Raw genomic sequence first — 14,210 nt, 5'->3', positions numbered from 1 at the left:
CAGGAGAAGGAGGAAGAACAGGAGGATGCCACCAAGCTGTTCGAAAAAGAGGACTGGATCCTGGATCACCTATGCAGTATTCAATACCATTTCTGGGCCCTGGAATCCAGCATGGATTGGTGGGAGAGGATCACTCTGTAGAGCTGGGATGACCAGCAGTGAAGAGAGAACATAAAAATGGCCAGACTGGGTCACACCAAAGGTCCATCTAGCCCAGTATCCTGTCTTCCAACAGTGGCCAGTGCCAGGTGCCACAGAGGGAATGAACAGAACAGGTAATCACCAAGTGATCCATCCCGTCACCCATTCCCAGCTTCTGGCAAACAGGCTAGGGACACCATCCCTGCCCATCCTAATTAATAGCCACTGATGGACCTATCCTCCATGAACTTATCTAGTTCTTTTTTGAACCCTCTTATGGTCTTGGCCTTCACAACATCCACTGGCAAGGAGTTCCACAGGTTGACTGTGCGTTGTGTGAAGAAATACTCCGTTTCATTTGTTTTAAACCTGCTGCCTATTAATTTTATTTCATGACCCCTAGTTCTTGTGTTATGAGAAGTAGTAAACAACACTTCCTTATCTGCTTCCTCTACACCAGTCATGATTTTATAGATCTCAATCATATCCCTCTTTAGCCATCTCTTTTCCAAGGTGAAAAGTCCCAGTCTCATTAGTCTCTCCTTGTATGGAAGATGTTCTATACCCCTCATCATTTTTGTTGTCCTTTTCTGAACCTTTGCCAATTCCAATATATCTTTTTTGAGATTGGGCGACGACATCTGCATGTAATATTCAAGATGTGGGTGTACCATGGATTTATATAGAGGCAATATGATATTTTCTGTCTTATTATCTATCCCTTTCCTAATGATTGCCAGCATTCTGTTTGCTTTTTTAACTGTCGCTGCACACTGAGTGGATGTTTTCAGAGAACTAGCCACAATAACTCCAAGATCTCTCTCTTGAGTGGTAACAGCTAATTTAGACCCCCTCATTTTATATGCATAGTTGGGATTATGCTTTCCAATGTGCATTTATCAACATTAAACTTCATCTGCCATTTTGTTGCCCAGTCACACAATTCTGAGAGATTCTTTTGTAGCTCTTCACAGTCTGCCTAGGTCTTAACTATCTTTAGTAATTTTGTATCATCTGCAAGTTTTGACAACTCACTGTTTATCCCTTTTTCCAGATAATTTATGAACATGTTGAATAGGACTGGTCCCAGAATAGACCCCTGGGGGGACACCACTATTTACCTGTCTCCATTCTGAGAACTGACCGTTTATACCTACCCTTTGTTTCCTATCTTTCAACCAATTACTAATCCATGAAAGCACCTTTCCTCTTATCCTGGGGCAGCTTACTTTGCATAAGAACCTGTGGTGAGTGACCTTGTCAAAGGCTTTCTGAAAATCTGAGTACACTATTTCCACTGGATCCCCTTGGTCCACATGCTTGTTGACCTCTGTCCCCAAAGAATTCTAGTAGATTGGTGAGGCATGATTTTCCTTTACTAAAACCATCTTGACTCTTACTCAACAAATTATGTTCATCTATATGTCTGACAATATTGTTCTTTAGTATAGTTTCAACCAGTTTGCCTAGTACTGAAGTCAGGCTTACAGGCCTGTAATTGCTGGGATGACCTCTGAAGCCCTTTTAAAACATTGGCATCACATTAGCTATCCTCCAGTCATCTGGTACAGAAGCTGATTTAAATGATATGTTACAGACTACAGTTAGTAATTCTGTAATTTCACATTTGAGTTCCATGAGAACTCTTGGGTGAATACCATCTGGTCCTGGTGACTTACTGCTCTTTAATTTATCAATTTGTTCCAAAATCTCCTCTACTGACATCTCAATCTGGAACTGTTCCTCAGATCTGTCACCTAAAAAGAATGGCTTGAATTTGGGAATCTCCCTCACATCCTCAGCCGTGAAGACTGATGCAAAGAATTCATTTAGTTTCTCCGCAATGGCCTTATCGTCCTTGAGTGCTCCTTTAGCATCTCGTTCATGCATGGCCCCACTGGTTGTTTAGCAGGCTTCCTACTTCTGATGTACTTAAACAAAATTTTGCTATTACTTTTTGAGTCTTTGGCTAACTGTTCCTCAAATTCTTTTTTGGCCTTCTTAATTATATTTTTACACTTCATTTGCCGGTGTTTATGCTCCTTTCTATTTTCCTCACTAGGATTTAACTTCCGCATTTTAAAGGATGCCTTTTGCCTCTCACTGCTTCTTTTACTTTGTTGTTTAGCCATGGTGGCTCTTTTTTGGTTTTCTATGTTTTTTTAATTTGGGGTATTCTCTCTTATGTTGTGATCCGGGAGCCCGGGCTGAGCAGTTGCTGCTCCCGGGGGGTCTGTGCTGGGGCAAGCCAGTCATTAACCCCTCCATGCCCGGCTGGAGGGGGGGGAGGACTTACTCCATCTGGGACCAGCTCCCTGAGCAGTCCTGGACTCTGCCCGCACCAGACCCTGGGCCAGAGTCCCCATGTGAGCGAGTGACCCCAGGGGAAGTACTGGGGATGGCCAGAGTGATGTTCAGTTTTTTTGCAACAGTGTTACACTGTTCACTCGTATTCAGCTTGTGATCCACTATGGCCCCCAGAACCCTTTCCACCGTACTCCTTCCTGGGCAGTCATTTCCTATTTTGTACGTGTGCAACTGATTGTTCCTTCCTAAATAGAGTACTTTGCATTTGTCCTTATTGAATTGCATCTTATTTACTTCAGACTTTATTTTCTTTATTTCTTTATTTTATTTACTTTATTTTCTCCAGTTTGTCCAGCTCATTTTGAATTTTCATCCTCTCCTCCAAAGCACTTGCAACCCCTCCCAGCTTGGTATCATTCACAAACTTTATAAGAGTACTCTCTGTGCCATTATCTAAATCATTGATGAAGATATTGAACAGAAATGTATCCAGAACTGATCCCTGCAGACTCCATTCGTTATGCCCTTCCAACCCTACTCTTTCGGAACTGTTTTCCAACCAGTTTTGCACCCATCTTATTTTAGCCCCATTTAGGTTGCATTTCCCTAGTTTGTTTATGAGGTCATGGGAGACAATATCAGAAACATTACTAAAGGCAACATAGACCATGTCAACCACTTCCCCTCCTCCACAGGGGTTGTTATCCTGTCAAAGAAAGCTACCAGGTTGGTTTGACATGTGAGACTGCTATCTGTAGGAATTAGCTACATCAGATGGCATTTTTTAGCAAAGTAGGACCAGTTGCTGCAGCTAGTACGATCCTACAGATAGCAGTTTCACACATCCTATGGTGTAAGAAATGGCTATCTGTAGGGATGTGCTACCTGTAGCAGCGACAGGTCCTATTTTCCTAGAAACTGCTATCTGATGTAGCTAATTCCTACAGATAGCCGTTTCTTACACCATAGGCTATGTGAAACTGCTACCTGTAGGGATTTGCTACCCGTAGTAGGGAGAGGTAGTGAATTGTTACAATTAGCAATTACTGACACATTCTTCAGGTTCTTATGTGCTGACTTGTCCTAATTTGCTAAAACTTGACTGTGGTGTGGGATGGAAACATAAAGTGTTCAGCTTCCAAACGACTCTTGCTAGATTCATGTTAGTGGGATGCGAGACAGTTGGCAAGAGCAAACGGGACAAATACCCAGTTTTGTCAACAACGTGGGGTGCACAGGAACATGCAGGGGGGTGAGCAAAGATGCCAGTCCCAGGCAGGGGGGCGGGCATGGCTTGGGTGAGCAGCAATGCCAGCCCCTTTCAGGGAGGGGGGCTCGGGTGAGCTGCTTGGGCCAGCCCTGCACAATTTGGGGAGAGGGCCTCAAGCTAGCCCCACATGGTGTCACATTTTCCCTTCGGGAAATATGGTCACCCTAGTGATATCAGAGCCGTGGTTTCAGCCCCACAAATATAAATAAAATAGGTTACTCTGCTGAGTTTGTGAAATATTTCTGGGGCTGAGGGAAGAAGGTCAAGGGGCTGCACTGTGGGAACTCACTGCTGAAATTACCTCACATTCTATGAGGAATTGCCAATTTCAAGACATTCGGTAGAAGCATGTGAGCTTGAGAGCAGCCAGAGGAGTCACTGTTTAACCAGATTCTCTCCCTTAACTATAACATAGCTGGTTCACACCCCCACCTTCCCATCGCAGACAGACCTCCTCAGCTAGGCCTCTTACACACCCAGTCCACCCTCTCCAATTCTCCACTCTCACCCCCTACGCAGGGGTGACATGTGCCTTACTTTGCAATTCCTCATCTTCAGACACTACAGTTTAGCTACTCTCTCCTTTCTGGAAGGTGCTGCTTTTAGAGCCCTTCTGGTCACAGGTTCATAGCAGCACTGCAAAAAATGCCGTCTAGTCTGGCTCAGGCAGGCTCTTTTTAAACAGAGGGCAAAAGGAGAAAGATAGGAAAGGGAAGGAAAAGGACACAGGAAGGACGGGGCGGCAGCAGAAACTCGTTTCCCATCCCAAGTGCAGCTCAGAACCTAGCCGAAGACAGGGGAGATGGTGATGTTATCGGTTCCCTCTCTCTGGCCCAGTCATGATGCCTTTCAGGATCAGGACCGGGGCCATCAAGGTCCAATAGTGTCATAATGGATCTTGAAGTCCTAGTTGTGTGTGGAAGGATGGGGGAGTGGCTGCCACAATGGTAGAGCTCATGTCTTCCAGTTCACCTCTCTCTCTATATTTTGACACCCCCCTCAATAAAATCTCTCTTTAAGGACCCCCAAAGGATGTGGTGGGTGGAATAGCCCATCCCCTCTGTCATAGGGTGACTGGCAAAAAAGGGAGCAAGGTCCAGTGCAGAACTTCATTTGATCATAAGGGATGCTACAGAGAATAGGCACATCCATTTTCATATGGTGTAGACTGCAGGACTGAGAGACTCCTCTCATCGAGGAGAGAAGAGAGACCACGTTGGAGCGTAGGGCAGGAGCACCAACCACTGGAATTCCAGCTCCCATTGCTGAGAATTCCCAGGCTTCCACAGCAACGTGCTGAGGAGATCCAACAACAGGAAGAGATCGGTCACCCCAGAGGCAGAAAGGGAGAGGCCTGCAGGTACATATGCATCTTGATGGTAAGTTCCGCCCACTGCACAGGACCCTATAGAAACAAGGAAGGCCCAGACTCTTAAAGATACTGTGCTAAGGGGTGATGGGCTCCCCTCTATTATGGGATTGGAACAAAGGATATGGGAACCCCATTTGGATAAAGGAAGAATAAGGCCCTGGGGATACTGTGTTTTTGTTGTGGGAAAATGAGGCACATAAAAAGCACCCCCCCCCCCCTTCAGAATCTCAAACTTTGGGAAGTGGGACTATTGCTCTGGGGAAGCTAGGCTTCAAAGTGTTTGGGAACTTGGACAGCCAAGGGAACAGGTCCCAAATTTAATATAAGAACAGCCACACTGGGTCAGACCAATGGTCCATCTAGCCCAGTATCCTGTCTTCCAACAGTGGCCAATGCCAGGTGCCCCAGAGGGAATGAACAAAACAGGTAATCATCAAGTGATCCATCCCCTGTTGCCCATTCCCAGTTTCTGGCAAACACAGGCTAGAGAATGTAGAGGTGGGAGGTCCGTCAGGGGTTTCAAACATTTCTTTCGCTGAGGGAGAGGCCCCAGATTCTCGTCTAACCTTGGGGGTGGGGAGGCAGAACTTGGGGAATGTACATAATTTCTACAGGAACCAACCTGGGGTCTGAAATGATTCCACTGGAGAAGAGCCCACTCAGATGCTCTGAGCCAGACCAGGATTCCCTAACCCATGTCAGAAAATGGGTGGAACTTGTTTCACAGGTTCTGAAAGCTCAAATATATGCTGATAACCAAATCCCTGATATGAGCCTCAACCACCTTGGCAAACTACAGGGTCAGATGAAGCCCCTCTGGCAGAAATGGATGATGGGACAAAAACTTCTCAGCTCACCTCAGCTTCAACACTGTGTAGAGCTGACAGGCCGCTGGCTCCCAATATCCTCCATCCCTACGTTTCTCCTTCCTCTCCCCTTGGCCTCAGAGGAGCCTCTCTCTCAAAAACTATCAGTTCAATTTCTTTGATGTGTTCTGAAATACTCTTCCACCCTCAGAGCATTCACTTGAACATTTTTAGAATGGGATTTTCTACTTGAAGACAGAAGAGGGAGGGGCTGAAAGCTGAATCCCGGTTGCATTGTCAGTGATGGACAGAGACATAAAAAAGGAAACAAGAAGATGCTGTAGAGCTGTTTGCCTCTTGTGAGTTGATTTTCTCAAAAAAAAAAAAAATTTTTTTTTCCTCTTTTAAAAAACATTACCCACTCTGCATTGTCTCTATCAAAAACAGGAGGGTTTGGGGAGCAAGGAGAAAAAAATAACTTGTTGGGGAAAAACATTTGTATGAAAATCACTGAATAAAATGAACAGAAACAAAAATTACATTTAATGAGAGTGAAGGTTCCAGTAGGACTCACCTGGCCACCCAAAACCTTAGAACACGAGAAGGGAAAAGACTTGTCACAATGATTACAGCATCTCGGATCATACACATCCATGCTTCATGAGGCCTTCACTTCCATCTCTAACAGGAACCCAAAAGTAAAATTCATCCAACTTCATCCCACTCACGCTGTAACACAAAACCCGACCAGTGAACTAATACTAGGCGTCTTTCATTGGCCACTGTCAGAAGACAGGATACTGGGCTAGATGGACCTTTGGACTGACACACTATGGCCAATCAACAGTTCAGCACATCCCATCTCCCACAGCCTGTGTGTTTGGGAATTAATCTGCTTTGACAGCATGCAGGTTACTGCAAAAGTTTTGTGTCAGGGAGTGAGTTGGACGGCAGTGTGGGGGCATGTTGTTTTTCAATCTCTGTTGGAGAAGGAAAACTTTTAGACTCTATGAGTTATTCCCCCACCTCCCATCCCAATCTCCAAGTAATCCACCCACTAGCACCCCAGATACCTCTCCCATTAGCTGGGCCCATCCAGCAACAACCCAATTTCAAAACACTCCATTCACCTCCCGTGCTCCAAAATCCACCATCCTGCCTCATGGGTCCCAAGTCTCTCAATGCCCCAGCACCCATCCTCAGCCAACTATAGATCTCACAATCCCCAGATGAGTGAGTGGAGCAGAACTCTGAGAAAAAACATTGTGACCATCTATCCCATGTGGATTTTCTGATGCCTTATGAGGTGGGAACTCTGACGGAAGTTTTTCCCACACTCGGGGCATTTATAGGGTTTTTCTCCCGTATGGATCCTCTGATGTGTTTTAAGAAGTGAGTTTGACTGGAAGCTTTTCCCGCACTCATTACATTTAAAAGGTCTCTCCTCAGTGTGGATTTTCTGGTGTCTAATAAGGCCTGAGGTCACACTGAATCGTTCCCCACAGTCAGGGCATTTATAGGGCCTGTCTTCTGAGTGGATTCGCCGGTGTCTCCGGAGGGTTGAGCTGTCATTGTACCTTTTCCCACAGTCCAGGCATTTAAAGGGTTTCTCTCCCGTATGGATTCTCTGATGTTTCATAAGGGCTGAGCAATAACTGAAGCTTTTCCCGCACTCGGGGCACTTATAGGGTTTCTCTCCTGTGTGGATTCTCTGGTGTTTAACAAGGGTTGAATTCATACTAAAGTTTTTCCCACAGTCAGGGCATTTATAAGGTGCTGCTGCCGTGTTAGTTCCCTGATGTGTAACAGGTGCTGGCCTTCGTTTCTCTCCAGTGTGCATTCTCTTATGTTTAATAAGGCCTGAACAGTCACTGAAGCTTTCCCCACAGACCAGGCATTTATAGGGTCTCTCTCCTGTGTGGCTCCTCTGATGTCTGGTAAGGTGGGAGCTCAGACGAAAGCTATTCCCGCAATCAAAGCATTTATAGGGTTTTTCTCCCGTGTGGATTCTCAGATGTGCTGTGAGGTCTGAGCTCACACTGAAGCTTTTCCCGCAGTCAGGGCATTTATAGGGCTTCTCTCCAGTGTGGACTCTCTGATGTACAATCAGGATCGATCGCCGATTGAAGCTTTTCCCACACACGGGGCACTTAAAGGGTCTCTCTCCCGTGTGAATTCTCTGATGCACATGGAGGTCTCTACTCACACTAAAGTTTTTCCCACAGTCGGGGCATTTGTAAGGGTTGTCCACCATGTGGGTGGCCTCGTGTGCAAGAAGGTAAGAGCTCACTCGGAATTTTTTGCCACATTTGAGGCACTCATAGGGTTTCTCTCCTGTATGGATTTTCCGATGGGTACAAAGGGTCGAGCTCAGACGGAAGCTTTTCCCACAGTCAGGGCACTTATAGGGTTTCTCTCCTGTGTGGATTCTTTTATGTTTAATAAGGGTTGATCTCACAGTGAAGCTTTTCCCACATTCGGGGCATTTATAGGGCTTCTCTCCAGTGTGAATTCTCTGATGCGTAATAAGAAATGACCTCCGATTGAAGATTTTCCCACACTCAAGGCAGTTATAGGGTTTCTCTCCCATGTGGATTCTCTGATGGACTTTTATACTTTTAGATTTCCTGAGAGCTCTGCCTGTGGTACTGGCTTTACCATGTGACTCCTCTACGGGAATTTTCCCCAGATCTTTTGAACTGCATTGACTCTCGTAGGTAGTCACCTTCTCGGGACTCAGGGAAATGCTCCCTTCGGATCTTCTCAATAGCCTCCCATCTGCTTCTGCTTCCCACAGGCAGTTCTCCTCCTTTATCTTCACCGTCCTATCCTCTGCTGGAATAAAGAGGGAAAATTGAGACCCGAGTCGTTGCTTGGGCTGGGAAGTAAAGAATCCTCTGAAAGGGGCAACAACAGAAATAAATAATATGATCTGAAATAAGGGACCAAATCCCCCAAAGTGGAGGGACCAGTTCTGCTTCTGCATGGCAGCTGAGCACTGAGAAAGAAAGGGGAGGAGGTGGAGAGAGGTGTATTCATGTGTCAGTCAGGGTGTGAGGGGAAACTGACATCTGCCAGGATAATGCGACTCCTGCTGGGAAAACCCTGACATGGGTGAGAAGATGCAGAACTGAGGGACCTTTCTGAGAATCCCAGCTGTTTCCTTCACTCACTCATGATTTCTGAGTTGGTTTAACATACTTCTCACCTGCGCAGGTTCCTTTCGGGATCTCCCCTTCCTCTTCATCCAAGGGGCTCAGCTCCTCCCCTGGCTCCATCGGAAAGATCTGGAGTAGAAATAGCCCTGGATTAGATGGAGTGTGGGCTTCCTGCACACAAGGCGAGTTTATTCACTCATGTGTCTTCATGTGCGATTTTTACCGATTTTTCAGCCGGGAGCAGTTGAGTCATCTTGAAAAGTGAAGAGTTAAAATCAGACTCGTGGTTTTAATATGAGGGAAATGAAGCTTTAATTCTCTCTCCGGTCACAGACCGATGCCACATTGTGCTGCTGCTTTAGCAGGGCTCACTGCATGCTGTGAGGCAATGAGTCCTAGCGGATATGGTACTAGGCAGACCCTCATGAGACCTCTGATCTACACCCTGCTCTGTCATTGGCCTGAAAAGCAATATTCCCATCCCCAAGTTCCAAATATCAGGAGTCAGATCTCAAAAATCATGAGATTTCCTGAGGAAAAAGTGTTGTAACTGTAGGAGTCCTGACCCAAAAGAAGGTATTGGGGGCACTGCAAGGTTATTGTAGGGGTGTTGTGATATTGTCATCCTTACTTCTGTGCTGCTGTTGGCAGCAGCACTGCCTTCAGCGTTGGGCAGCTGGAAAGCAGCATCTGCTGGCCGGGAGCCCAGCTCTGAAGGCAGCGCCATGGCCAGCAGCAGCATAGAAGTAAGAATGGCATGGCACGGTATTGCCACCTTTACTTCTGTGCTGCTGCCTTCAGAGCTGGACCCTCGGCCAGCAGCCGCCACTCACCAGCTGCCTATTGCCACCCTTCCTTCTGTGCTGCTGCTGACAGGGCTGCTTTCAGAGCTGGGCACCTTGCCAGCAGCCACCACTTTCCAGCCACCTAGCTCTCAAGGCAGTGCAGAAGTAAGAGTCGCAATACCACAACCCCCTACAGTAACCTTGCAACCATCCCACCCCCTGAACCCCCTTTTGGGTCAGGCCCCCCAATCTGAGAGACATTGGTCTCCCTATGAAATCTGTATAATATAGAATAATAGTATACAAAAGACCAGATTTCATGGTGGAGACCAGATTTCATGGTCCGTGACACATTTTACATGGCCATGAATTTGGTAGGGCCCTATTGATAGTGGGGACATACACACATCATTTTATTTTTCCAGCTAAGGATTAAAAAAACAACAACTCCACACTGCTCATATTTAGTGTCAGTTCATTTTTTCAATCCGAGCGCAAGATCATCTTATTTGCAAATATGAGGCCAGATGAAGTACCTGAAGAAAAGCAACCACAATTAGCAACAATTTTCACAGTCTGCAGCAGAATTTAATCAGGACAATTATATTGGTGTGATAGCCAACACTACAGAATTTCATGGAGTTTTGACCCTCCAGAGGATGAGATGACCACTCCTGTCGTAGTATAATTCCCAATTCTGGACCTTAGCGTCCAAAATATGGGTACTAGCACGAGTTTCCCTAAGCTTAATTACCAGCTTAGGTCTGATATGCTGCCACCAATCAGGAATTTTCCAGGGCCTGATACCCTCTGGTCCCCCAAAAACCTTCCCTGAGGACCCCAAGACCCAGATTCTCTGAGTCTCACAACAAAGGGGAATAAACCATTCCCTTCCCCCTCTCTTCTTCCTCCCAGCTCCTTCCCGCCCTGGGAACACTAGGAGATCGCCTGATTCAACTTTTTGAATCACCATACCGAGAGGAGTGTTACCTTCCCCCTCACCCAGAGGCAATACAAGCTGCGTGAATATAACACAAAGAGAAAATTTATCCTTCCCTTCTCCCCACCAATTTCCTGGTGAGTACAGACACAATTCCCTTGAACCTTAACTAGGAGAAAAAAATTAAACAGGTCTTAAAAAGCAAAACTTTTAATAAAAAAGAAAGAAAAAAGTAAAAGGTTTATCTCTGCACTTTAGATGGTAAAAAGTTACAGGGTCTTTCAACTATAAACAATAGAAAGAAACTTTCTCCAGCAGAAACACAATTTAAGCTACTTCCAGCAAGTACACATATGTAAATGAAAAACAAAAACAAATTAAAAGACTATGACCGCCTTTTCTTACTCACAATTCTGAATAGATAAGAGACTGTAGCAGGGAGATTGGCAGAAACCTGGTTGCACTTCTAGCCCCATCCAGGACCCAGGGAGAACAAAACCAAACCCAAAACCCACAAACAAAGGCTTCCCTCCACGAGATTTGAAAGTATTTTGTCTCCTGATTGGTCCTCTGGTCAGGTGTTTGCAGGTCACTGTTTGTTAACCCTTTATAGGTGAAAGAGACATTAACCCTTAGCTATCTGTTTATGACAACTCCTGTCTGCAGAGTCAATTTAGTACAAGTAAAAAGGGGGAGGGGGAAAGAATTGTAGAACAACCAATATTCTAAATCGTCACAAGCCACAATAGTCCAGGTTGCCCTTCTGCATACAATGTTTTTCTCTGTACAAGTGATTATATATATATATAAATTAAAATAAGGAATTAGCAGCCTTCAAGTTCCTTGTTGACATCCGAGGTTGGTATTATAGTGAGCTCAAATATTCTAGAAATGAGAGGTGTTGTCACACTGGAACACAACTACTAACAGAGCAGCTTCAGGAGAGAAACTGTAACCATTTCAGCCAGAGATAATCAACTATTTTTTGTCAAGGTGCAAATTTCTTGGTCAAGGTGTGGCCAAGATCCAGACTCCAAAGAAAAATAATACAAATATTAACAACAATAATGAATAAATAAAAATAATTGTGGGGTCCATTCAAAAGCATCTGGTAGTCCAATTTTGGCCCATGATCTGCCTATTGGCTACCATGATTTGAGCCCCCCCTGTCTCCCTTACAGCAGGGGGCAGATTTGGATGGCCAGCGAGGAAAGTGACTTCAGCAGATGTTACAGAACATGTTCAGTTGGCTGAAGCCCCCCCCGTAACAGCAGCAAAGTAGCAAATTATGACCGGTAGTAGTTTGTAATATTATTCTGGCTCCTCCTACCAGGACTAAACCCAATGAGACACTTTTAATTTCCCCATCCAGGCACAGAATCTCTGAACCAAATTGCAGAAAGAAGCAGAATCGAAGACGCCGCTCTGGGGGATCCCCCTGACACTGTCCCCAGGGCAGTGCATCCCCCCAGCAGCGCAGGGACCAGGCAGAGGCAGGAATTGGCTTTTTCTCTCCCAGCTCCTCCTCTTCTCCCCAGGAAAGTCAATGTGCACTGGGGCAGGGCCGGCTTTAGGCCAATTCAACCAATTCCCCTGAATCTGGCCCCACCCCTAAGAGGGCTCCGCACCCAAGCCCCACTATGATGTACTAGCAAGAGCTGATGCGCTGTACCAGGGTGGCCCGGCTTCCCCAGGGGTGAATTTAAAGGGCCTGGGGCTCCCAGCAGAGGCTGGAGCCCGAGGCTCTTTAAATTGCCACCAGAGCCCCACTGCTGGAGCCTTGGGGTAGGGCTGTGGGGCTCTGGGGGCTATTTAAAAAGTCCGGGACTCCCGTTGCTTCTACTGCCCTGGCTCTTTAAATAGCCGCAGGAGCCCCACTGCTTCCCCAGGGCTCCCGCAGCTATTTAAAGGGCTGGGGCAGTAGAAGCAGGGGAGCCCTGGGCTCTTTAAATAGCCGTGGGAGCCCTGGGGTAGCAGGGGGCTCCGGGGGCTATTCAAAGGGCTGGGTCTCCAACTTCCTCCGCCGCCTCGGTCATTTAAATAGCCGTCAGAGCCCCACCGCTTCCCCAGGGCTCCCGCGGCTATTTACTGGGCCAGGGCAGACTGGTTGAAGCAGGGGAGCCCTGGGCCCTTTAAATAGCCCCTGAGCCCTGGGCTGCTGCTGCTACCCTGGTGGGGGAGGCAGGAGGAGGAGTGGGCACTCACCGTACAGGGTGGGCTGTACCCCCTGTACCCGCACCCCCTGCCCACAGCCAGCCCCGCACCCTCTGCCCTGCCTGCAGTCAGCCCCTGCCCTGCCTCCAGCAAGCCCCATGTCCACTGGTGCCCTGCAGTTCCCAAAGCAGTAACCCTCCCTGCACACCTCCTTCAATGAGGGGGGCAGGGAGCAGCTGGGACCCACACATGTGCACACTCTAGGGTGACCAGACAGCAAGTGTGAAAAATCGGGACGGGGCGGGGGGTAATAGGATCCTATATAAGAAAAAGACCCAAAAATCAGGACAGTCTCTATAAAATCAGGACATCTGGTCGCTGGTGACCCCCAGGGAGTGATGGGGACCCACACATATGAAATGGAGCTCATTTCTAGTTCAGGCCCATCTTTTTAAAAAAGAACTTTAGGGTTAACATTCAGCCATATTTTCCTAGGCATATCAAGCTTTTTGGTTCTTAAATCGCCATCCAGAAGGAAAACACGGACGTATGGTAACCCTATTGGTACAAAAAATACATACTGTGGCAGATTCCTTAAATCAGAATTTTTTCTAGGGAACTGGTTGCAAAGAAAGTAAAGGCTTTTTTTACAATTTTTTTTTTTTTTTAGTCATTCCCGTTTGGGCCTTGCCGAAAATGTTCAAATTGGGCCCCGCACTTCCTAAAGCCAGCCCTGTCCCGGGATGCTGCAGGGAATGGGGCTGGGAGCCCCGACCTCCCTCCCCACTGATCGCTCCTGCTGCCCCTGCCAGTCTCTGCCCGTCTCCCTCCTGCCCCCTCCCCTCGGGCTGGGAGACTCGGTCCCTGGCCCGGCCCGGGCCTTCGCTCCCCGGAGCTGGCTCGGCTCCTGCAGGAGCTCAGGGGGGGGGCAAAGCCGCGGCAGGATGGGGGTGGGGCAGCAGCGCTGGGACTCGCAGACCCCCCCAGCAGCAGAACTGGGGCGAGGAGGGGCCGTTGGTGCAGAGTCACTTTCCTGCCCGGCCCCAGCCCTTCCCCGGGTCTCTCCCCTCACCTGCAGGCTCCGGCTCAGGGGCTGGTGTCGGCAGAGCGCCCGGATTCCAGCCCCCGCAGAAAGTCCCCACGGCTGGGCACAGGGGGGTTAGCGCAGGTCTCTCCCCGCTGGGGAGCAGCAGCGGCTCAGTCCCGGCTCCCGGACTGACCCGGGAGGAAGTTCAACCCCTGATATCCTGAGATCGTTCAGCGACCAGCCGCCTCCC

The 14,210-nt window shown here is 47.6% G+C and overlaps 1 protein-coding gene across 6 annotated transcripts; it reads right to left on the bottom strand.

Moving 5' to 3' along the window:
* Positions 1-6,411: 6,411 nt before the first annotated feature.
* LOC115641018 (zinc finger protein 345-like) lies at positions 6,412-14,196 on the bottom strand. 6 transcript variants are annotated; one of them, XM_030544101.1, is made up of 3 exons: positions 14,006-14,196; positions 9,098-9,307; positions 6,412-8,731 (listed from the first exon to the last, which is right to left on the bottom strand). In XM_030544101.1, the coding sequence occupies exons 2-3, from the start codon at positions 9,141-9,143 to the stop codon at positions 7,170-7,172; spliced, it is 1,608 nt and encodes a 535-aa protein (XP_030399961.1). In that variant the 5' UTR covers positions 9,144-9,307; positions 14,006-14,196; the 3' UTR covers positions 6,412-7,169. The 6 variants fall into 6 exon arrangements, with proteins under 6 accessions (XP_030399961.1, XP_030399963.1, XP_030399957.1 ...); XM_030544103.1 differs by having other exon boundaries at positions 6,412-8,728; XM_030544097.1 differs by having other exon boundaries at positions 9,105-9,307.
* Between the last annotated feature and the right edge of the window lie 14 nt (positions 14,197-14,210).

Source organism: Gopherus evgoodei, unplaced genomic scaffold (genome assembly GCF_007399415.2).
Source record: "Gopherus evgoodei ecotype Sinaloan lineage unplaced genomic scaffold, rGopEvg1_v1.p scaffold_33_arrow_ctg1, whole genome shotgun sequence".
Lineage (NCBI taxonomy): Eukaryota > Metazoa > Chordata > Testudines > Testudinidae > Gopherus > Gopherus evgoodei.
Note: the sequence above shows the minus strand (reverse complement) of the source record. Positions and strands in the feature narration are given on the sequence as shown.